The 25,685-nt window shown below is 32.5% G+C and overlaps 4 protein-coding genes across 5 annotated transcripts; 2 read left to right on the top strand and 2 right to left on the bottom strand.

The window, feature by feature from the left end:
* The first annotated feature begins 4,558 nt into the window (after positions 1 to 4,558).
* On the top strand, positions 4,559 to 5,626 carry LOC109812165 (F-box/kelch-repeat protein At3g23880). Its single transcript, XM_020376062.3, has one exon. It carries the CDS (start codon positions 4,559 to 4,561, stop codon positions 5,624 to 5,626), a length of 1,068 nt encoding a protein of 355 aa, XP_020231651.1.
* Positions 5,627 to 6,002: 376 nt separating this feature from the next.
* On the top strand, positions 6,003 to 11,420 carry LOC109812164 (F-box/kelch-repeat protein At3g23880). Of its 2 annotated transcripts, none has more exons than XM_020376061.3 (2): positions 6,003 to 7,987; positions 10,159 to 11,420. In XM_020376061.3, the coding sequence occupies exon 2, from the start codon at positions 10,160 to 10,162 to the stop codon at positions 11,258 to 11,260; it is 1,101 nt and encodes a 366-aa protein (XP_020231650.1). In that variant the 5' UTR covers positions 6,003 to 7,987; position 10,159; the 3' UTR covers positions 11,261 to 11,420. The 2 variants fall into 2 exon arrangements, with proteins under 2 accessions (XP_020231650.1, XP_020231649.1); XM_020376060.3 differs by having other exon boundaries at positions 10,087 to 11,420.
* A 5,787-nt stretch (positions 11,421 to 17,207) lies between these two features.
* HGPT (Hypoxanthine-guanine phosphoribosyltransferase) lies at positions 17,208 to 18,789 on the bottom strand. Its single transcript, XM_020376102.3, has 3 exons — positions 18,415 to 18,789; positions 18,155 to 18,319; positions 17,208 to 17,622 (listed from the first exon to the last, which is right to left on the bottom strand). Exons 1-3 carry the CDS (start codon positions 18,706 to 18,708, stop codon positions 17,524 to 17,526), a joined length of 558 nt encoding a protein of 185 aa, XP_020231691.1. The 5' UTR covers positions 18,709 to 18,789; the 3' UTR covers positions 17,208 to 17,523.
* Positions 18,790 to 20,864: 2,075 nt separating this feature from the next.
* Positions 20,865 to 25,419, bottom strand: PAB3 (poly(A) binding protein 3). The gene is made up of 7 exons (XM_020376114.3): positions 24,915 to 25,419; positions 23,205 to 23,983; positions 22,989 to 23,066; positions 22,812 to 22,901; positions 22,128 to 22,427; positions 21,785 to 22,012; positions 20,865 to 21,405 (listed from the first exon to the last, which is right to left on the bottom strand). The coding sequence occupies exons 1-7, from the start codon at positions 25,174 to 25,176 to the stop codon at positions 21,178 to 21,180; spliced, it is 1,965 nt and encodes a 654-aa protein (XP_020231703.1). The 5' UTR covers positions 25,177 to 25,419; the 3' UTR covers positions 20,865 to 21,177.
* Between the last annotated feature and the right edge of the window lie 266 nt (positions 25,420 to 25,685).

Here is a 25,685-nt window from a genome sequence, read left to right as displayed (position 1 = left end):
AAATAGGTCTCGGTTATCCCTCACAACGCACTTGACTCGTCTTGAGTCGGCTTCGCTCAACTGAGATCCCATATTTGTGCTTTGTTCGGGTGTTTTGCCTAGTTGAAAAGGTCTGAGGTCCTCGGTTGGCTCGATTCGTTCTTCTTCGCCTAACCGAGGATCGAGTTCGATGTCTTCCGTCGTCTGCTGCCCTACTACATTCACACCCTTCGTCCTTGGGGAGTCGGACATTGGCCGTACCTTGAGACTGGAGAGATAACATTCTCGTGCCGTTTTTTGATCGGCATGTACGGTTATCACTTGTCCATCTCTCGACGGAAACTTCATGCACAAGTGGGGGGTCGAGACAATCGCCCCGAGGGCGTTAATGGAGGGCCGACCTAGTAGGATGTTATACGACGTGTTTGCGTGCACCACGATGTACCGGATCTTGATTTCTTGGGAAGGCTTTTGATCGAACCCGAATCGGGTATACAGGTCGATGCACCCTCTCGTCATCACCCTTTCGCCTGAGAAGCCTACCAGTGGCTCTTGGTACGGCTCTAGGCTCTCCTCAGGAATTCCGAGCTGTACAAATGTATTCCAGTACAATATGTCGGCCGAGCTCCCCTGATCAACCAAAGTTTTCTTTACGATGCAGTTGCGTACTTCGACGGAAATCACCATGGGGTCGTCCTGAACAGGATCAACCCCCCGGAAAATCTCGGTCGGAGAAAGTTATGGGTGGCATCCTGGGCACTCTTGGCTGGTTCACACTATTTACCGACCGCATTGCCCGGAGGTGTCTTTTCCTCGCCGAAGAGGTAGATCCTCCCCCGGCGAAGCCCCCGGCTATTGTATTTATTATCTTTCTTGGTCGGTCATCGTCTTCTCGAGAATGTCTTGACTGGTCTCTCCTTTCATTTGACCGGGATTGGCGGCGTCGGTCTCTGGGTGGGGGTGCTTCACGTGAGTGGTGGCGGTTACCCCCCCTCAACTGGTGGTCCTGGGGGGTGATGAAGCTTGATAGGTGGCCCTGTTTGATGAGGTCCTCGAGTTTATCTTTTAATGCTGAGCATTCTTCGGTCGAGTGTCCTCTGTTTCGGTGGAACCGGCACGCTTTCGCCTTATCGGCTCTCGGGGGAGTGTTTGCCCTTTTCGGCATCGCAAGGATTTCGGAAGCGAGGGCCTGCTCCATCACCTTGACCCTGCTCGTATTCAGAGGGGTGTAGGCGGTGTAATGTGGTCCTCTCGGTGGTCGAGTGGTCGGGGCCTCGGCATTCGCCTTTTTCAGGGGCTCTCGGCCTGGCTCTTTTCGGCCGTAACCCTCTTCGGCCCTGGCCTGGTTTCGGGTCTCCGCCAGTTCCTCCATTTGCATATACTTCTCAGCTCTTCGTCGGAGGTCATTCATATCAACGGGTGGTTTTTTGCACAAACTGTTCACGAATGGTCCCGGCCTGAGGGCCGTGCTCAGCCGATCCAACGCCACGGCAAGATTAAGATCACCAATCTCCATTACAATTTTGTTGAATCGGTCCATGAAGCTTCTTAGGCTTTCTTTCTTTTCCTGACGAACCCCGGCTAAGGCTAATGAGGTCGTCTTGTACGGCTTACTTGTTGCGAACTGCAAGGTGAACTGGGATGACAACTCACCAAACGAGTCAATGGAGGCACTCGGCAGTCTCGTGAACCAACTCAAAGCTCTTCCTTTTAGTGATGTGGGGAATATTCGGCACAAAGCCGAGTCGTCCTGAGTGGACAGGGTTGCCTGGGTCAGGAAAACGTTTAAATGTTCCTCGGGGTCGGATGATCCGTCGTACTTCTCGATCGGCATGCTTTTCCAATGGTCTAACAGGGTTGCCTCCATTATTCTTCGGGAAAAGGGGTGCCTTAGGGAGTGAGTGGTGGTATCGGCCTTGTTGGCTATCAATGAGCTGACGGGAGTTCGGGTCACATGGTCAGTCGGGGCGTGATATGCCGACTCCTCTTGGAGAGTAGGGGTTGACGACACATTTGTTTGGTTAAGACCTCGGAGTTCGGCATTTTGTCGTCGCAGTTCGGCCAACTCCCTGGCGTCGGCCTCTCTCTGCCTTCGGATAGCGGCCATTTCTTCTCGTAAAGCACGCAAGTCATCTTGGAGGTCAGGTTGGTCTCGGTTAGTGTTCGGCCGGACCTCTTGTATCACAGGTTCAGGTTCGGTTTGAGGCATTCCATATGAGTAGCGTTCTTGGTTGGTCATGACGGGGTTGCTATCGGGATTAGGAACCGGTTGAGTTGCTGTTTGAGGATACACACTTCAATTATCTTCGTTGTGACGGGTCGGGTCTTCGGTCTCTGTTTTCTTGTTCCAATCCGGGTAGTTCGAAGGGGGTGTGCCTGCAAAGACACTCCGACGCTCAAGTTAGTGCTCGGCGTAATAAATGCGGTAGTTCAGAATTAATTACGTACCTCGTTGAGGTCCTATTTATAGTGGTTCTTATTGGGCTGCAATTAGGGACTGGGCCCCGGAAAATTAGGGGTTTAATCCTGTGCATTATATTAATTAATCTCTCCGTAACCATCTAGATGATGTCGACAGACTCGGCCGACTCCGCCGACCCGCTTCACCCCATGTAGGGGTGGTCGGCGGGTTCGGGTACTCGGCATAATCAACGATCTCGGGAATTCGGGCGTTTCGGCCACTATACGGTCAACGATCTCGGGTATTCGGGCATTTCGGCCACCATACGGTATACAACCCTAAATCTAATAGTATGTTCGGCAACAAAATTGATTCATATTGTATGTGCAGCACTACTTAATTAACCCAATGAATTACTCATTACTCCCAGCTTGAAGACAAAGGAATAAATTAAGGAGATGGAACAAGTGGCCTGGTAAGGACATCATCCAGCTTATTGAACTAATTAAAAAATAAAAGGTTTCTATTGTAGCTTCTATCGAAACAAATGACAATTCAACTACATGTCCTTAGAGAAATATCAATAACAAAGTCTTAAAAGTTTTTGTATATCCTCGTTATAATTTTTATGAATAAAAAATAATAATTATATGTCTTTAAAATATGTATAGATAAACATTTTTAAAAATATTTGTAAAAAAAGATAAAAGTAGTCCAATTATATTTGATTTTGCATGTTTTTAAGAAAAATATTGTAGTATAATTTGGCAAGTCACTGTATAAGAAAAATACAGTAATTAATTAAGTAATAAAAAACATAAAGAATTATCTAGCTTAGGAAAAATAATTCCTAAATATACATGTAATAATATATGTATAAGAATTAAAATTTTAAAAAAATATTTGTTTATATCAACTTAAAAACATCAAATCTCTCGTCGAACTTAATTTTACCATACTCTTATAATAATATGATTATTGTAATTCAACTTCTATTTATAATGAATAATTTGATAATAATATGTCTCCTTAATACATTAATTGTAATTAAAAAAAAGAATTAGATAAAAGGTTAACAAAAATTCTTAAAAGCATTTGTCTATTATAATTCCTAAAAATATTTTTATGCAAAATATATAAAAGTTAATTTATTATTTTTATTTATATAGTAAATATTTAGCATAATACTACTTAAAATTATATATCTAAGTTGCTAAGTTATATATACAAATATAAATATTTAAATAATTTTTTTTCAAAACACATGTTTAAACTTGAATATCACGTGTATATATATATATATATATATATATATATATATATATATATATATATATATATATATATATATATATATATATATATATATATATATATATATATATATATATATATATATATATATATATATATATATAAACAAAATATTGTTCCCATCTAGAAAATATCTTGGTTTAACCTAGTTGTTATAGAATTAAAGACTTTATATTTGACTATTCTAACTTAATTATAGGGTTAGTGTCTTTATGTTTGACTATTACATGATCTATTAGAGGTGATTGGTACTCTACCAGAACCTCTCGAAAAAACATTGAGACGGTATACTCTTCTCGGTAAATTTGGACTCCTCTTAAAAATGTCTGACGAGTTAGTATATTTTTTTTTTGTTAAAAGTTAATATAGTTTTAGATATATGAAAAAGCAATTAAGAGAACTTGGGACTATAATGAATAATTTATTAAAATAAAAAATCGTATTAATTTTATTTGTTTATTTAAATCTTATTATTTTTTTTTGTAAAAATTCATTTTATTTTTAAAAATATCAAAAATTGATATAATATTTTCAAATTTTATAAAGAAAATTTTTAAAATATAAATTACAAAATTTGTATCCTAAAAATATTTAAAAAATTTTAAAGTCATTATATTTTTTTAAATAGTATTCAATCTTCGACAAATTTTCACCTTAAAATAATCGATTAAAATCAGAGTAGCAGTAATTTAATCGATGCTAGACCTAGTGCTAGTTTGAAGAAGAAGAAAAAAGTCTAAAAATATTTATCCTTTTTATTTTTTATTTCTTTCTCACTGTCTGTCACAACTCTTGTAGGATATGGTTGCAATTGCAGAGACCACCACTTTGACAATAGTTTGATGCTCGATTCTCATTCTCAAGATGGATGAATCGCCTTCATTGCCTGATGAACTCATATTGGAGATCCTTCATAGGGTTCCGGTGAGATCCCTTCTGCAATTCAGGTGCGTCTGCAAATCATGGAGAACCCTAATCTCCAATCCCCAATTCGCTAACGACCACCTTTCCACCTCAATCGCTGATCCAAACATGACCCACCACCGATTGGTCTCTTCCACCTTCGGCGACCCCCGCAAAATCGTATCTTTCTCCTTGCAGTCGCTGTTCCAAAATCCATCATCCCGTGCTAAACCACTTACCTTGAGGATGAGTCACAAGTACCACATTGTAGGTTCCTACAATGGCTTATTGTGTTTGTTTGATGTTTATCAGGGTTATTTCAGACTGTGGAATCCTTCTACCAGGTTGAAATCCAAAAGATTGTCAATCGGTGTTTACCCTGATGTGATTATTACTTACCATGGTTTTGGCTATGATCACGTGAATCACAAGTACAAGTTGCTAGCAGTTGTGGAAGATGTTCATGAAACCCTCACCAAATTATATTCCTTTGGTTCAAATTCGTGTACTGTGCTTCAGAATTTCCCGTGTGAACCCACCAGGATGCAAGGAAAATTTGTGAGTGGTACTCTTAATTGGATAGCTAAAGGAGGTGTAAGTGATGATCAATGGGTGATTCTTTCCCTTGATTTGGCAACCGAGACATACAGTAAAATGTTGCTGCTTGATGGGGATGCTGAGAAGATTCTTAGTCCTGGGCTACAGGTCTTGCGTAACTGTCTTTGTGTTTGTTTTTTTGACTCTAAGAGTGCTCATTGGATTGTGTGGTTGATGAAGGAGTATGGGGTTCATGATTCTTGGATTAAATTGATGATGGTCCCTTGCATTGGGCGTGAGACTAGTGCAATGTATCCCTCATCTGAGCCCTTGTGCATTTTAGAAGATGGTGTTGTTCTCATGAAAAACACATATGCCAAATTAGTTCTGTATAATCTGAATGATGGTAGGTTTGATTATCTTAGGATTAGGGGCGAACTTGGGTTTAATATGCATATTTACCTTGAAAGTTTGGTTTCCCCACAATGTTAAAACCGCATTTGTGGATTCCATCCTGTTGTGCTTCTATGAGATCTGATTAAAGGAAGATTACTGTTTGTTTCAGAATTTTTGGGCACTGTGTTAATTTGAATAACAAAATATGGGGTGTCTTTGGTACGAGTTCTTTAGGTGAAACCTTACTGTACCATCTCATATATTGTTATATACTAGTGATGATTAAATTGAAAAGCACTTTTTCTTAAGAATTCAATTAATATTATAGCGTTCTTTCTATTCTGTTCAGAAAATGTATTATGCTATCTTGACTTGGAAGACATTTGCATTATATGAGTTGTGTTTTTACATGCATAAACATTGAAAAATAAAGCAATCTTAGTGCTGCAATAGTGAACTATTTGTCTCTGTAATTTTTCCTCGTTTCAAATTCACAATGTTACAGCTATTTTGTTTGGAAAATCAGATTTTGTTCAATACTTTTAATCTCCAAAACAAAGGGAGTTTGGAAAAAGTATTTTTTGAATCTGATTTTTCCAGCCCATCAATATCAAAGGTTTCAATGACATTGGTGCCCAGAATTAATTTAGAAATATGAACTCTTACTTTTTATTTCGAATTGGTATTAATACTAGTTTACAAAGAGGCATGACAGATGTTTTGTTATTCATTTGTAAAATGATTTGATCACTTTAATAATAGTGGTATGCAATGATCCACTATACTTTTGAATTTGGACAACATGATGGTAATGGAGCAAATACCTACTTTGGATGTTTATCTTTTGAGTTTATTAGGGTAAATTTTTTTAAGAACAATCTTCTATTGCAAGGTATCTATGATTGAGTGTGGATGATGATCATCTGAGAAGAATTTCTTCAATTTTGTTTGAGTTGTGTTGAAAAGCTTTTCATCTCCACACGTAACACAGGATAAAAAGGTGGCTTGAAGTCATGGATCTTCTTTTTGTTTTGGGTTATGGATGTAAAACCCTGATTCCTGATCTTATAGCTTTCACAAGGTAACGGAAAAAAAGTTATGATACCTCTCAGTTGTATGGCTATTGGCTAGTACTTGAAAATGACTAAAAGTATTCACCATTCAATCCTTAATTCGAGGTCAAAGATGAAAAATTCACTTGTTGGTTTTAGGGAATGTAACCATATACTCAGTATTTGCCATTGACGCTGACAACCAATCATTACCTATTAATTATGGAGTTCCTAAGCTTTTCTATTTCCTTCTTATATTGTTTGATATTTTATTCCTGCCGTGCTACTTTTTCCCAGGATTTTTCAGAAATGTAAACCAACCAAACCAAATGCCCCCTTAATTTTCATTCCCTTTCTGTTTTACATAATTACTAAATTAGTTTCCATGAAATCTTTTAGTGTCTCAGGTGATATCCAGGAGGACACACTCTCAGGTGAAAATGCCGGCTTAATACATTTATTTGTCATGGTGGTTGTGTAACCTGTGGTGATTTTACTCCTAATGATAGTAGTTTCTCTTCGTCTTGGGGCATTTTTTTTATTTGTCAAATGTTGTCATTTGTGTTACATATATTTACACTCTTCCCTTTCCTTTTACTGGGTACCTTACAGAAAATAATTTGTGCTGGTTCTAACAACGGAACCTTGAGAATGTGGAATCTAATATTATGTGTAAGAAGCTATAATACTAAAACTAAAATATTATGTGCTAGAAGCTACCAGGAAACTAGTCATACATTCCATCCCAGCAGTATTGGTGTACCCATTTATTTTAGAAAAATGATATCTATTTGCTTCTCCTGGAAGACTATTCATTACTCGTTCTTTTACGTAGTTGTTTTTCTAGAAGCTTCAATTGTGTGTATATATGAATGTGTTTTTGGTATTTGCTTTCTATTCCTTGTTTATGCATTTTGTCAATTATTCATAGCTCTGATTTAAATTGCCTTTGTTCTTACAACTCATTATAGTGATTTTATTTTTCAAAAACATATTCTGGAATTTTCACAGGAAAAAAAAATATGGGTTGCAATTTAAGCAAAATTTAAAATCAATTGAAAGCATCTTCACATGCATCTTTTATCTCTTTTCTCAATATCAAATAGGGACAACATTCATGAGGTAAAACTCGATGTATATAATGTCATGACCGCTTCACAAAAAATTGATGTATAATAATTGTTTCATACGCAGATCTTGTTTTTCTTTTTGTTTTTCGTAACTTGCTAGAGTTTGCTTTATTTGAAGCTGTATTATAGACAGATGCGTTGATTACAATGACAAGATTTATTTTCATCATGTGTGTTTTCATGCTCTTAATAGAGATGGAAATCTAACAATTCTTGCAGATAAGGTGTGGAGGTCACATGGACACACAAGTGGGATACTGAGTGTGTTTAGTAAGGTAATTGAGAATTTTGTATGTTTTTTATTAGCTTATAAGTTAGTTTGACCAAAATAAACTTGTTTGGGACTAAAGCTTATTTTTGAAACTTATAGTTTATTTTCACGAGTTAATTGAAGTAGCTTATACTTTATATGTTAGTTTTTTTTTTTTTTTTTAATCTTCATTAATATACTTGAATTTTGACTTTACCCTTTTTTATCGTCATTCTCTTACTCTCATAATCAAATAAATAAATATATCATTTTACATTAATTAGCTAGCTTATTAGCTAAACTTACCATTCACTTTCAATTAAGGGCCTGTTTGGATAAATTTTTTTAGAAGTATTTCTAGTAGGAACAAAAATAGGAAGAAAAAAAGAAATAAGTTTCTCTAAAGTTAAAATTAACTTATGTATAAGCTAATTTGTAGAAGGTATTTCATATAGCTTCTCCTAAAACTTATTTTTACATATGCATATGTTAGTTTTAACTTATGAAAAAACTTATTTTATTTATCTTTCCTATTTTTTCTTCTGAAAGTATTTCTAAATAAGTTTATTCAAACAAGCCTTATTTCAGGTAACTTTTAAGCTTTTGGCTTATAAACTTCTAGCTAGCTTATAAATTAGTTTTACCAAACACAACAACTATGCAGCACATCATCATAGCTTATAATAGATTCCTTTTAGTTCAATGATTTTTGGACATCTCATTTTTTATTTTTATCTCTCGTCTCATCTTATTATATCCCTAGATGTGTATAAATATATATATATATATATAGAGGAGGGTTCAAACGACATCGGTGTAACTTTTACTAAGTGTTACACCGCTCAATAACTTTATATTAAATGTGAATTTTGTAAATCCAACCGTTAGATTGAAAGTTCATATCTCTTAGATCATATATGTCAAATTTTGTTAAAAAACAACAACTTGAAGGTAATCAAAGTGTTCATATTTTAGTATATTTTGAAATGTATATATTATGTCAATTTTGTTTTACGAGAATGAAGTATCAAATCATCTTAGATTAATATAAAATTTGATATATATGATCTAATAGATATGAACTTTCAATCTAACGGTTGGTTTACAAAATTCACATTTAATATAAAGTTATTGAGCGGTGTAACACTTAGTAAAAGTTACACCGGTGTTGTTTGAACCCTCCTCATATATATATTAGAATAGTTATATGAGAGTTTGTAGAGACTATTCTTCAACAAAAACGTTTTTAGCCGTTTCTTTAATAAGAACGTTTTTATGATTTTTTTTGCCAACTTCTTATATCTTTCAATTTTTTAAATTCAATTTCAATATTTTTAAAAATCATCAATAATTAAAGTTATCTTGTTTTACTATATAAATTGCTTATTTTAAATCTTAAATTTAATTTATATGGTAAAATATTCATTTGTTATAAATTTTAACTATAATATAATTTAATATTTGAATATCTATTTATTTATAAATTATAGCCATATAAAATAAATATTTATTCTTGAAGTTAAAATAACATTTATATTTTTGGCTAAATTGTACCTTTGGTTTGCTTATAATATTCAATTCACGATTTTTGTTTTCCAATTTTATTAAATTTGCAATTGTGGTCCCATTGCTAAATGTTTATTTATTGCTCGTTAAAATTGTTACGTTGACCATGACATGATATTGGGAAATGTTACCAAAATTGTTATTTAATAATATTCAAGTTAAATTGTCCTTTTATTCTTATTTTTATCTCATAAAATTTGTAAAAAGAGATGAAAATGATATAAATGGGAATAAAAATACAATTTAACCTAAATATTATTAAATATTAATTGTCATATCATCTGTTTAATGTTAAGTCATGGTCAATGTTACAATTATATCGGTGAACAAATAAATATTTAGCAGTGAAAGCAAAATTGTAGATTTTATAAAATTGAGCGACTAAAATTGCAAAATTGAAAGTTGGAAACTAAATCGTTGATCGAATATTATAGGGAACCAAAAGTATAATTTAACCTATATTTTTTGTATGTTTATCTCTCTACATAAATATTTAATAAGATGAGTTGTCTAAAAATATTTTTTCTTTTTATATCAATTTCCTTCTCACCACCAAAGCTCTAATAGGATATGCGTTATCAAGACCATTTTGACAGCAGTGTTTCTACTCAACTGATGCTCATTTCTCAGGATGTCTGAGGTTGTTTCTCCAACCGGCGATGAATCCCCTTCATTGCCGGTCTTACCTGATGAACTGATATTGAAGATCCTACTTAGGGTTCCGGTGAGATCCCTTTTGCAATTCAAGTGTGTCTGCAAATCATGGAATGCCCTAATCTCTGATCCCCAATTCGCGAATGACCACCTTTGCACCTCAATTGCTGATCCAAACATGACCCACCAACGATTGGTCTCTTCCACCTCCTCTAAGCCCTGCAAAATTGTATCTTTCTCTGTGCAGTCTTTGTTCCAAAACCCATCAACTGGTGCTGAACCACAGATCTTGCAGATGAGTCTCAAGTACCACATTGTAGGTTCTTGCAATGGCTTATTATGTTTGTTTGAGATTTATCAAGGTTATTTCAAATTGTGGAACCCTTCTACCGGATTGAAATCCAAAAGATTGTCAATAGGTGTTTTCCCTGATGTGATTATTACTTACCATGGTTTTGGCTATGACCATGTGAATCACAAGTACAAGTTGCTAGCAGTTGTGGAAGATGTTCATGAAACTCTAACCAAAATATATTCCTTTGGTTCAAATTCTTGTACTGTGATTCAGACTTTCCCGTGTGATCCCACTAGGATGCAAGGAAAATTTGTGAGTGGCACTCTTAATTGGATAGCTAAGGGAGGTGTAAGTGATGATCAATGGGTGATTCTTTCCCTTGATATGGCGAATGAGACATACAGTGAAATGGTTCTGCCTGATGAGGAAGATGAGAAGATTTGCAGTCCTGTGCTACATGTCTTGTGCAACTCTATCTGTGTTTGTTTCTTTGACTCTAAGAGTGCTCATTGGATTGTGTGGCTGATGAAGGAGTACGGAGCTCAAGATTCTTGGACTAAATTGATGATGGTCCCTCACATTGGGCGTGAGATTAGTGCAGGGTATCCCTTGTTTGAGCCCTTGTGCATCTCAGAAAATGGTGTTGTTCTCCTGAAAACTACTTCTGCCAAATTAGTTCTGTATAATTCGAATGATAGTAGGTTGGATTATCTCAGCACTAGGGGTGAACTTGGGTTTAATATGCATATTTTCCTTGAAAGTTTGGTTTCACCACAATTATAAAATCACATTTGTGGATTCCATCCTGCTGTGCTACTATGAGATGCTGTTTGTTTCAGAATTTTTGGGCACTCTGTTAATTTGAATAACAGAATATGGGGTGCTTTTATATTGATTGTGTTCATTATTGAACTAATGTTATCCAATTTTAATCGCCTTCTAATTTAGATATCTTTTATGATGCATCTCAGTTGTATGGGTATTGTCTATACTTGAAAGATCTTTTATGATGCATCTCAGTTGTATGGGTATTGTCTATACTTGAAAGAGACGAAATGTATTCACTGTTCAATCCCTAATTTGTGGGGAAAGATAAAAAAATCCCTTGGTAGTTTTAGGGAAATGCAACTATATACTCGGGATTTATCATTGAAGCTGACTACTAATCATTACCTTTTAATTTTGGAGTTCCCATGGTTTTTATATCCTTCTTATATATTTTGATATTTTAATCCTGCCTTTTTTCACAGAAATGTAAACAAATCAAACCAAATGCACCCTTAATTTTCTTGCCTTTTCTGTTTAACATAATTACTAAATTGGTTTCTGTGAAATCCTTCAGTGTCCCAGGTGATATCCAAGAGGAGACACTCTAAGGTGATAACACTCCCTTAATACGTTTATTTGTCATGGTGGTTGTGTAACCCGTAGTGATTTTACTCCTAATGGAATGTTAGTAGTTTCTCTTCGTCTTGGAGCATTTTTTCATTTGTTAAAGGTTGTTACTTGTGTTGCGTGTTTTTACACTCTTCCTTTTTCTTTCACTGGGTACCTTATTGAAAATAATTTATACTGGTTCTAACTATGCGACCATGAGAATGTGGAATCCAAAAAATGTAGAAAACATTCAGGTTGTGCGGGGTATGTAAATAGCTGTTTATAGTGTATTTGCTGTTCATAAATCACAGGCTACGCAATTATTAATACCAAAACTTCAATATTGTGTAAGAAGCCTTAAAAACTGAAAATACCTGTTTCTGTCGACCAGGAAACTAGTCATACATTCCATCCCAGTATCGGTGTACCCATCTATTATAGAAAAATGATACCTATTTTCATGTAGTTGTTTTTCTTGAAACTTCAATTCTGTGTATTTATGAATGCGTTTGTTGTGTTTGTTTTCTATTCCTTGGTAAAGCATTTTGTCAATTATTCATAGCTCCGATCTAAATTGCCTTTGTTCTTACAACTCATTATGGTGATTTTATTTTTCAAAACATATTCTGGAATTTTCACAGAAAATAAAAAATATGGAATGCAATTTTTGAGCAAAATTTAAAATCAATTGAAAGCATCTTCACATGTATCCTTTTATCTCTTTTCTCAATATCAAATAGGGACAATATTCATGAGGTAAAACTTGATGTACATAATGTCATGATAGCTTCACAAAAAATTGATGTATAATAATTTTACTTTCATATGATCTATTTTATTTTTCTTGTTTCTTCTTTTTGTTTTTGATAACCTGCTAGAATTTGCTTTCTAGGACATCCACATCCTGCTGAGGGGTTAACATGCTTGACAAAAATTTCAACTTCAACTCTTACTCTTTCTAGTTCTAAGGATGGACCTGTCCATATTGTGAATTTCACCACGGGAAGAATACATGTTTTTATTGGCTTATTGACTATTTTAGGGTTCTTTTTAAAACTAATTATGTAAATGGTGTTGATTTGAAATTATTTACACCTTTAGGACTATTTTAGGGTTCTTTTTAAAATTAATTATATAAATAGTGTTATTTTGAAACTATTTACACTTTTGGAATAGTTTACTATAGTGTCGCTCCACGTGTAATATTTTTTTTTAGAAGCCATGAAAGTGATGCCGTAAAAGTTTTCATAGCCGGTAATGTTTCAACTAAAGTCGTTATTTCTACGAAGTTGTTACACGTTATAGCGCATATTTTTTTTTTAAAAAAATAATTAAATAAAGTTGTTACAGACTATAACAATAGTAATTAATTAATTTTAAAAAAAATTAATTTATTTAAATTTTTAGCATATAATATTTTTTAAAAAAATTAAATTTATTTAATCATTTTTAAGATTAACATAAATTGTTAAAAAATAAAGAAAAAATAAATTTATTTTTGAATTGAATTATTTAATATATGAAATATAATTATAATATATATATATATCTGTAAATATAAATATAATAAAGTAATTAAATTTTTTTTATTAACTGTAAAATAGAAAATATCATAAATTATTAAATAAATAAAATTATTTTTTAAATATTAATTAATATATTAAACATAAAGTCGCTATCTTCCCTAGCGACACATTTAATTTTTAAAATTTAATTTATATAATATGTAAACATATTAAAAAATTTAAATATTAATTTATGTTTTAAAAAATGAAGATAATATAATTTGACGAAAATAAATTTAAAAAATAATTAAATAATTTTATTTCTGTGAAGTTGCTACAAACTATAGTGACATCTTTTTTTTTCAGATTTATTTTAACAACATTTTTTCACTTTTTTTTATTTTGTAATTCATTTTTTTTTTAACATTTTTTTCCTTCACTTATTTTTTTTATTTTGCATTTTTTTTAAATTTTCAGATTTATTTTAACCATTTTTTTGTGTTTTTTTTTACATTTTTTCCTTCACTTGTTTTTTTTCTTTTGCATTTTTTACATATTTTATTTTATTTTATTTTTCATTTTTTTCACCTTTTTTTTTCTTCTATGACTCACTTTTTTTTTTCATTTTTCATCGGCTTTTTTTCAGAGTTTTTTTCCTAGTTTTTTTTTTTGAAGTTTTTCTTTATAAAAATAATTTTTTAATGTTAATTGTTTTTATTTATATTTATTTTATAAAATAATATTAATTTATTTTTTGTTGACTGAATTATTCTGGATTATTTTTTAAAATCTTATTTTCTTGTAAATTATTAAAATACTTTAAATGATCAACTCTTAAAATAAATATATTTTAAAAAAATATTTTTAAATGTTTTAAAAAATGAGCTATTTGAGAAGTTGAAATAGTCGGTAACGACACTACTTAATTCGTTACCACCAGTTGCAACTTCTACACGACTAAATTCAAGTTGTTTTCAAATATATATATATATATATATATATATATATATATGACATTAATGTCGCCATGATCTATAGCGACATTATAATAAACAATTTCAAAGATGTAAATAATTTCAAAACAACCCTATTTATGTAAATAATTTTAATATGAATCCTACAATAATCAATCAGCCGTTTTTACTGTATTTAACATTCACTGCACTATTTGTCTTGTCTCGTCTATTGTTTTTGGTTATGGTGTCTCATTTTTATTTTTTTTTTGAGAAACTCTTGGTTGTGTCTTGACTCATGAATGATGCTTCTAAAATTTGGGTCACATGATTTCAAGTTCTGTATGCTACTAAAATTTCAGGGACAACAGTAAAAAAAAAATTGAGCCTAAAATATTCTAATCCTTGATTGATGCTAAAGATCTTAGCATTTATTCAAATTATGTTAGACTCCAACCTCAGTTGCCATAATTTGAGTGAAAAGGAATTTTTGACGGATTGCTGTTGTATTACTGTTCTATCCTGAATTTATCTGGTCCTGTCAAAGGGCTAAAGGGAACAAACATGTGAACATGTATGGGAATCAGATCCAAGAGCATTTAGCAGGACTAGTTTCAGCCAATATTGTACCTTTATTGAAATTTAATTTTCACTATAACAAGACTACTCTGAATGACGTTTGATTCATCAGGAATGGGAAGCCAGCTGCCATCTTTCCCCAATATGATGATAATATTTACATAGTTTATCCCGCTAGATTCACATCAAGATGGAACACAATTTTTCTTAGATTTATGTTCTTCCATAGTATAACAACTTGTCTAGTAGAGTTGTAATACCCCATGCCCCAACACTTTCAGCTTCACATTGTGCTACATGTTCTGTTTGTCTCTGCATGTTGCAAATTTTATTTCTTTGTTAAGGGGTTTGATTGTTTAAATTAAGCACTTGCTTGGTCTCTAAGAAACATGATGTTTGACAGTTGTTGATAATAGTGCCCTTGCTTCTCATTCAGATTGATTCGGTTGAGTGGGCTGAATGCTGATGATAAACAACCCAAGCTGTTAAGGGGGGAATAATCAAGCCACTTAAGATTTCAGTGTAGGGTTGGAATCTTATACTTCCAATGTGGGACTCAAATCTCATATTATGGAAGAACAGAATATTAAGAGTCTGTTTGGTCCAACATATTTGTACCTTAATTTTTACTTATCGGTAAAAGTTGGGTCAAACACATTTGTATAAAAACCTTTTAAAAAATAAGTAGCTTATTATTTGTGAAAAATAATAAGAAAAAAAAAATGAGCTTTTGGAAAAGTTAATTCAAGGATTTTAAGCTGAGTCTTTTTGGTTAGAATTTCATTTGAGTTTTTGTTATTTATATGCATTTTTTTTATTTTCTTTTATTTTGCATGCTCAAAAACTCTTATACTTTATTTTATTTTGTTATTTTGGCTCTCTAAAATCTCTAGTCAGTTATTTTTCCTCTTATAAGTTTTTTAATATTAGTTTTTTCCATTTCTTTTGATCACTGATTAGAAATTTTTGAAAAAAGGTTATATATAACCGCATAACGTTTTGATTATTTAATTAACTGTTCTGAAATACGTAATATTTTTTAATATATTTTAATGTAATTTAATATTATTAAATTTTGCCTAAATGATTTTTCAGTTCTTAAAAGTATTATTTAAAAAAATTAAACATTCAATATTTGTTTTACATGATATTTTTTATTTTATAAATATATTTTTTATTGAATGAAATAAGCTAATTTTATATAATTTTAAGTGAAAAAAAATCAAATACCTTGTAACGTAAAATGAATTTTTAAGCTAAAAATGATGAAATTTAACAAAACTACTTTTTATTATAAAGTTCTTATGTTTAGCGTTAACTTAAAAATCACTTTGAAGTGAAAGAAATAAAAAGATTATTTATTCTTTTAGCCCCTATAATTAAGAATGATCCATTTTAGTCATCGTACATACTATTTTTTTTCCCTCTTTTCAGTCCTTATATTGATTCATAAACCTTTTTTTATTATTATTTATAGTTTTATAAATTTTACTTTTTAGTCTTTATAAAAATAAACATGGACTAAATATCTTTACTTTAAATGTCATGGAAGTAAATATCATTATTTAAGTAGTTATCTAATTCCTGAATTAATGTTAAAATTTAACAAATAATAAATATCAAATTAACAACAAAATTTAAATTTTGTATTTTTAAAATCAGAAAGACAAAACATTTTATTCTAAAATAGAAGAATGAAAATTATAAATAAGTAAAAGTAGAAGAGTAAAAATGTAATTTAATCAATTTATTAAGGTTTTCCAAACAGTAGTAGAAATGTAAAACAATAGCCTCTCCATATATTATCGCGTCTTGAAATGCAACCTTGTATAACCTATTCAACTATCTCAACACTTAATAACTTTATTATTCACTCAAAGGTCATTTGAATTATTTGGTATATCTTTCATCCGCAATAATTAAGTAAGCATCATTTATCCTCATTCTTGAACAAACACAACTACGTAGTGTTTAGTTGGAAAAATTAGAATGAGGGAGAAGGGAAAGAATTAAAACATTTTAGTGTATTATATAAAATATTCCATATTTATAACTATGTTTTGAAATCTAAAATTATAAGAATATTAAGACGCATTAATTTTTAAAATCTTCCTCCCTTTTAACAAAAAAAATATTAGACTATTTCCTCTTAACAAAAAGAAAAAAAAAATCTCTAATCAAAATATTCTCCCTCCCCTCTTTTGAACAGACAGGGCCAAAGAACCACATGTCACGCATTTAAAAAGAAAAGGGAAAAAAACAGAAATTTAGCGATAAATAAAAGGAATAAAAGACAATGCAAAGCATACACGGGTCTTGGATCACATCAAAGTCCTACGTATTTCTTCAATACAAATATTTGCAATATTCTCTCTTAGAGTTAAGAGTTTGTCCAAGTAACACTGTCACCTTACTTAAATAAGACAACTGTGAAAATGAAACTGCAACGCTATGAAACAATTTATTCAATGATAGCCATGTTATTCATTTTCTTCTAGTTTCTATCTGCTATTCTTGGTTCTTTCCGCGAATCAAGTGGTAATCGGAAAAGTGTGTGGCAGAAAAACTTGCAAAACTATGTTTAACGCTCTAAGGTTCCATGTGTGACAAGTGCTCACTAAGAAATATAAGATCACTTGTAAAGTTCAGGCTTCAAGACACCAATGTAAGGCAAATTTCTATACAGTTCGGCAAAATCCAATCCATAACCTACAACAAAATAGTCTGGACACTGCATACCAAACATACGTAAACACAATCAGAGCAAATATCAACACTGCCAACCCATACCGCTTGGCACTTCATGTCAGTACCATAATTTGCTGAACTGCATACAATTCAGATTCATGCCAAAAACTATCTATGAATAAAGAACCAGCTAAAGCAAAAAATTTGAAAACTAAAATTATCATAACTGCAACATATCTAATTATCTATAAATATAATAGTAATACACTTCCACAATTCCGCCCCAGAGATTAATTAGACATTGATACATTAACCACGCGAGTACTCAACTAGTTTCAATCATATTTCCATTCCATATAGCTGAAAATCAAACTCGTTTCATATGTTAAAAGTAAGTTATGCACCTCAGTTTTTTAAAAAGGTTCAGGCACATGAGCTAATTTTAGTTCAAGAGAAAAATTAGAATCACTTAACCTCAGACATTGTGTTTAAGTGCAACACGTATGAGACATGGAATTATCTGATATGGCATGTAGTGCTATGCAGAAACAAACCCTAAACTGAGAGTACCATACCTCAAATCCCCGGTAGAATTTGCCTTCACCAACCAGCTGAAAGTTAACTTTTCTCCTAGAAGGTTTATCAAGGAAAGCGCAGACAGAAACAGAGGACGCTCCTTTCGATCTCAAGTGCTCAATCACTTTAGACAAGGTATGTCCAGTGTCGACAATATCTTCAACCTAATTACCAGAAATCAATGAAGCAATTGAAAACAAAACCTAATTAAAAGTGCAGTGAAATAGTTAGAGGAACAGTGTTGCAAAAGGGGGAATACCACGATGACGTGGCGGGCTCTGATGTCGAGCTTCAAATCGAAGGAAATGGTGGGAGCGGCATTGGAGTGGGTTCCGGAGCCGTAGGATTCGGCGCGTAGGAAGTCAACGGCGATGGGGAGGTCGATTTGGCGAGCGAGGTCGGCCAGGAAGAGGAAAGCGCCGGTGGCCACGCCGACAACCACGGGCGCCGGAGAAAGGCCGCTGAAGTCGGCGGAGATTGCAGCGGCGAGCTCGGAGACACGGCGGGAAATTTGGTCCTGGTTCCAGAGGATTGTCTCGATATGGGAGTGCATGGTTAATAGAATGAAAAGGGTTTATGGATTGCGACCAATCAGTAGAATAGGGTTTTTTTTTAATATTACAACGTCTTACGTCCTATCTCCATTCATCGCTATTTATAGTAATCTAATTTCAATTTTTATTTCCTCCTTTTGTTTTCTATAAAGATGAAGACTCATCTACATTCTACATTATCTATTTATTTTATTTTATTTAAATAACACTCTTTAAAATTTTAAGAATTTTTATTAACACTTCCTTCTTTCTTTCTTTCTTTCTTTTTTTTTTTTTACATTTCCAATAACCTTTCCTAAAAGAGAGTTATAGTATAATATTTTTTTAAGAAGTAAAAGAGTTAATACTTAAAGAACTAATTCAAACCATACTATTTTGATAAAATGAAATGTCAACTATGTCGCTCTACTTTATTAATTGTGTATCATTTACACGAAGGAAATCTAACTCAAATTGAATTGTGTGTACTAGTTATTATGAATTCTCTCTAGGTTGAATTCAATTTCTACGAATGAAAAATAATTATTGAGATTTTTTTTTCTTTTGCAAAGTGTAGGATTTAATTTGTATTGTTAAAAAATTTGTTGCTTGAATGGATGTAATTTTTTTAAAAGTATAATATAATATGCTTTTATTTTTTGAGAAATGTAAAGTTTATACTTCTAATCCTTATAAAATTGATTTAGTCATGTAATTTATTTTTGATTTAATGAATCTATATTTTTTAAGAATTTTTTTATTGGATTTTTAACTAAATAAATTTGTTATTAGATATTTAATTTTCTACAATATTTGCAATTAGGTCTATAGAGTTAATTTGTGGCAATTTGAAATCACCGAAAAAATAACGATATATGACAATTTTACTAACTCTAGACTAGAGAGTTAATTTTAGATATTATATAAGATCAATTACTTTATTATAATTTTTAGTTTAGAGACTTAAAATTTTCCAAAATTCAGGGACTTACTATTAATGTAGTAATGCTTTATTTATTTTTAATTTTTATCTTTCTTAAATTTTAAAAATTGTTTTTGTCTTGATAAAACAAAAAAAAATAGTTTTTATAAAAAATAATTTTCATCTTTTAAAATTTAAAATTTCTATTTTTATCTTTAAAAATTATTTTTGTTAATTAGATAACTAATATTCATTTTAAAAATTAAGATAAACAAATAGAACGTATAAATTTTATTTGATAATAGATATTAAAATTGGTTGTCGAACACATAAGTATTCAGTGAAACATGAGAATAGATATTAAAATCGATGGTTTCATACTATTTTAAAGATGAAAACAAAAGATTTTGTTTTTGTTACAAGTTTACGGAAAGAAAAAAAACTTCACTTATTTTATAGAGATTAAAAATATATTTAACTTTTAAAATATTTTTAACCTTTAAAAATATAGTTAACTTTTAGATACACAGTAAAATTTACCTTAACACTTAAAATTTGAATCGCTGTATTTTTAATAATAACAAATTTCAACCATTATTTTTAAACTAAATAATTTGGTACGAAAGTATGGCATATGACACGAAATTAGTTTTTCAAAAATATTTTTTTAATCCAAATTGTGTAAAGTTCGAACGGTTAGGTAAAGCTCTTGAAATATTTCTTAAAGTAAATAAGCATAAATGGCATCGTTTCAAATATATAAAAATTCAATTAAACATTTTGAAATAATAAATTTAATCAATAAAAATAACAATTTATATTGTTTCAGCATTTAATGTTCATATAATTCAATCCAGGCAATTGTCAACTAACTAATATATTCATCCTATTAAATTGCAAATAAATAAATTTCTTATTAAGAAAAAAACTAATTTATATAGCATTTAACTCTTTTAAAGTGGTTAAAATTTCTTAGAAATTTACCACGTATCTTTATTTACTTAATATAAAAAGTAAGATTTGATTACAATTAGAAATATTAAGACGAACACTGCATGTTAATAGCTAATGGCAAGTCCGTATAAATTATTGCTTTGCAAATATAATGATAGTAGTACCATAAACCTGGGTTGCAGGTTCTGTTCATCACCGCAGGCATCGAGAACTCATCGACCTTAGTTGGATTTCCCCAACCCAAAATTGGAGCACAAACAGAAAATAAACTAAACAAGAAATTAAAGGAAAAGATGTGTCTACCTCAAACTTGAACCCATTTCAAATGTCTAATAAACCAAAATTGTTTCCAAGGCTAATATACCAAATCCTCTACCGCAAACTCAGTCCTAAATAAAATATAATCATAAGAAAGTCTGAAAATGCTAAAATGAAAATGTCTACCAAAACAAATTCTTGAATCCCTCCATATCATCTCTTAAATCAACAATCCCGCAAAGAGAAAATGTGATCTTGATGAAAATCAAAATTGCAGAAGACCCCAGAAAGTACTAGCTCGTTAAGTCCAAAAATAAAAGCGGTTCAAATATCTAACTCTACCACTAAGATTGCTTCAATCATTCAACGACATCGAGCCTAGTTGATCACCAACTTCAGAACCAGATGCAGCCTCACGCAGAACCTGCATTGCCTCCGACACCTTTATCTTCAGGTCCTCCGGAGACTCAATAAGATTGATTACCTCTGACTGGTCCATTTCCAGCAACATCCCTGTCACCTTTGCTGTATATTGGTTTGGTGTGAGACTATCCACAAGGGGATATAGATGTTCACCCAACATCTGTTAATTTGAACAACATAAGCCAAATAATAAATTTCTCATATAATATGATCATTATAAATTTATTAGTGTCATCATAACAAATTATAAATTAAACAACGTGCTTCTGTTATTGTAAACCTATTCCTTCCAAGACAAACAAGAAATTAGTAAAATGCAAGTTGTCCTCTAATAAAGTACTTCAACTCTCAATTTAGTCTTTAGATTTAAATTGTGTCCGATTTGTCCTTTAAATTTTCAAACTCATTTTATGTTTGTCCCTACCGAAGGGAAAGAAGTAACATGGACATACTTTGAACATTACAAACAGTATAATTTAAAATAATAACTATTGTGAGACAGAAAAAGTTAGATGTAAAACATAATAATTTTTATGTACCAAGCGCTGATTTTCTGGAGTAGCAGATGCCAGAGCTGAGGCAAGTGTGGTAGACAATGCTCCAGGACGCTGATGATTATCATTAGGAGTTGATGCAACTCCAGATCCATCGAAGGGTATAGGCATCATTGGACCCATGAGACTGTGAGAAACTAAAGATGGATCCATGCTATTTCGACCATTGGACATGTATCTGAACCCTTGGTTGGAATTACGATGTAGCATGTGCTTAACAAAATAAAAAATTTTCAGCCGTCAAAAAAAAAATGAAGACTATATTTAAATAAATCTTTTAAATCAAATCTTAAGATTATAGTCTTAAGACTTATGAAATAATAATTACCTGGTTTTGTTGCACCTGTTGTATATTTCCATTCCGCCTAACACCGGTTCTCTGTCCAGGCTGCCCCTGTCTTTGAAGATGATAAGGCATAATGAAATTGGGGGCGACACCAGGCCGCATTCCTGGCAAGATTTGTTGCTGGAAAGAATATCCAGCAGGCTGTGGTGGTATGAAGCCAGGTGTGCCTTGACCAAAATACACCTGTTGAGGAGCAAGCCTTGGTGCCCCTGGATGATACACAGGAATTCCGGCAGGTAGAGGTGCCATTCCACCATGTGGTCGGATTTGAGCAAACTGAGCCTACAAAAAGAAAAGTTAACTTGTTACACCACCAATCAAGTTTAAAGAACTTCAAAACACAATTTAGCAACCATATTTCTAATTTGTATGCTTGAAAATTATAAAAAGAAAATAGTATTTTTGTGGAGGGTGATATAATATGCCAGAATTTTATCCACAAAAAGGAGTTGGACAGATATCACAAAATAGAAAAACTCTAATAACCCAGAAAATCAACAAAAATGCTATAGAGAAGCACATATATAAATCATAAAAGCACAGATGAATATTTCAACAAATGCGATTAAAGAAAATCAGGTTAATGACAAGTGACATTCACTTAATAGGGAAGCACTCAGGAAATCATATAAGAACAAGTAACAATGAATTGAAGAAAAGTGTCACCTGTAAGTGAGCCTTCCTCTCTTCTTTGCGTTGGGCCACAGCAACATAAAGGGGCTTTCGTCCAATCAACTTTCCATTCATTTCATTCAACTGAATAAAAGATGATAAAAAGCTCATGCATCCAATAAGAAATAATCATACATACCTTTTTGTAAATAAGAAAAAATTATGACTTACAGCTTTACTTGCTTCCTCGGGAGTAGAAAAAGCCACAAAACCAGACCCCTTGCTATGCCCATTTGAATCAATCATTACCTAATATATTTCAATATATAAGAATTCCCTCAACAAATAAAAAGCTAATAAGATGCATGAAGTACACTAAAACAACAATACAGTTCACTTGTCCGTGCACACAATGAGAGACACATAATATGAATATTTTTCACATACCTTGCAAGATGTTATAGTTCCAAACTCTGAAAATAGATCCTTCAACTTCTCATCACCGAAGCTGTCATCAAGATTTTTCAAGTACAAATTAGCACCTTGTAGTTTTTCATATCTACTAATTCTTTCCTGCTCAATTTTGGCTTTCAACTCAGCCTCTCTTTCTGCTTTCCTCTGAGCTCTCCCCACATATAAAACCTTGTCATCATTGATAGTAGTTCCATTTAACCTCTCAACAGCAGCAGCAGCTGCATCTGGACTCTGGAAATTCACAAAACCAAAACATTTAGAGTTCCCATTCACATCTCTCATAACTGTTGCACTGGTTATTGTACCATAGGGGCCAAATAGCTTCTTCAGGTCTTCATCGGTATATGTTTCAGTAAAATTTTTCACATATACATTAGTGAATTTTGGTGACCCATTTGCATGAGCCCTTTCCTGGCGCCGCATAAAGAGTCCAACATAGACTTGTTTATCATTTATAAGCATTCCATTCAACTGTTTGATTGCATTCTGGGCAGCCTCCTCATTGTCAAACTGAACAAAACCATGCCCTTTTGACTGGCCACTGCCATCAACAGCCACTTTACAAGAAAGTACATTACCAAAGGCAGCAAAAGTGTCATGTAATGCCTTGTTATCAATTGATGTATCCAGATTCTTAATGAACACATTGCCAAATCCACTTTTCCGAATGCTTGGATCACGTTGAGAAAACATAATTCGAATCGGTTTTCCATTCAGAGGAGTGAAGTTCAGAAGTTCCATTGCATTGGCAGCTGTCATAATTCATAAAAGTACCAAAATCAGTGAGACAACAGGATAAAAAATGAAAACAAACAATCAAATTCCAAATATTAAACATTTTTTCCTCTGTAAAATGACAGCATAGAGATTTCAACTAAGGGAGGTCAAAATCTCCTGCAAACTACCCCAAACAGCCAAACTTCTCACATCAATATAACTATAATCAAGGACCAAATTATCTTTCATGATTAAATTTTTTCATTCTGAATTCACTATCAGTTACACTTATGAAATGAATCTTGAAACCTATGAAATAGCAACTCCAACACAAGCAGTCAAACACCGACTCCATAACTCAGTAGTGTATGAAATGAAATCAAATAACAAATACAAGTAACATAACAAAAGATAATCAATAAGTATAATCTTGTGTAATGAGCATCACGAAGACATGCCGAAATGCATTTTTTTATAATTTTATATTACATTTTAAGATGAATTGTCTGACAGTGTCCGAAATCCGAATCATATAAAAGTGTCAGTTCAGGCCAATGAAAAATATATTTTTGTAAGTGGATGCATAATGAAAAGTGTTCTGCTTCATAGCTTGGAACACACATATCTAATTAATGAATATCATCATATACAAGGTGCAAAAAATCAGCCTCCGCCAAACACTTGTCTTTCTACCACTCAACCCCGCGCATGAAAACGAAATTCACTGAAATGTTGTCGATTCCAATAGTATCAGTTCAGCAAATCCCCACAATCCTACTTTGTTATTTTTTTTAAAGTGATGGTTCTCTCTTTTATAATAATAATAACAATGATGGAAAAACTCATTCACTCAACCAAAAACCCCAAAGCAACGAGTGATGAACATCAAATATCAATAAAGATCAAAATAATTCACACCAATTTGCAATTAACAAAAACCAAAATCAAATTCAGAAGAACACGAACCGTCCTGAGCGTTAGAGAAGTTGACATAAGCGTAACCAAGAGAGGATCGCTTGGCTTGATCTCTGCAAACCCTAATTGAAACAATCTGAGCCACCTGGCTGAACAGATCATAAAGCTGTCCCTCGTTTACGTTACCCTCGAGATCGCCGACGTACAGCGACGCATTGACAAATGATCCTCCGCCCAATGCGGCCGCCGGAGCCGTCACCTGAGCCGCCGCCGCCACAGACTGAGTCATGGGTGTGGGAATCGCAGCCGCCATTCACTCTTTTTGAAAATAAAAATCAAAAAATTGGAGAAAGAAAAAACTCAAAGTAACAGTGAGAAGGAGAAAATGGAGTTGCAACTGCGAATGAAAATGTAGGAAAATGTAAATAAAAATAAAATTGAGAGTTTTAATAATTTGGGGGTTATTTTTTTCCTTCCCTTTTCTTGAGCTCTGAAAATAGAGAAATGGGAGAGGTGGACGTTAGAGACGAAGCGTTGGGTTTTATACCTGCCTCTGCCTGCAACGTCACATCTCGCTGCGTCTTGTATTTAGGGAATCGTGGTGTTTTAGAATGATGACATGGCACCTTTTCTCATTTTTTTTAATGCATCTTTTAATTTATGTACCCAAATAAGAAAATTAAAATCTACCTTATTAAATATTATAACACTCTCTAGATTTTTTTCTAGAGAATAAGTTAACAAGAAGTTAGAACCACTTAACGTATCATTTTTTTTTAATTTCATTTGTCATATCTTCTAATTCTCTTAGCAGTCAACAAA

This window comes from Cajanus cajan, chromosome 7 (assembly GCF_000230855.2).
Source record: "Cajanus cajan strain Asha chromosome 7, NIPB_CcT2T_4, whole genome shotgun sequence".
Lineage (NCBI taxonomy): Eukaryota > Viridiplantae > Streptophyta > Magnoliopsida > Fabales > Fabaceae > Cajanus > Cajanus cajan.
The sequence above is the reverse complement of the archived record's forward strand: the minus strand, read 5'-3'. Positions and strand labels throughout refer to the sequence as shown.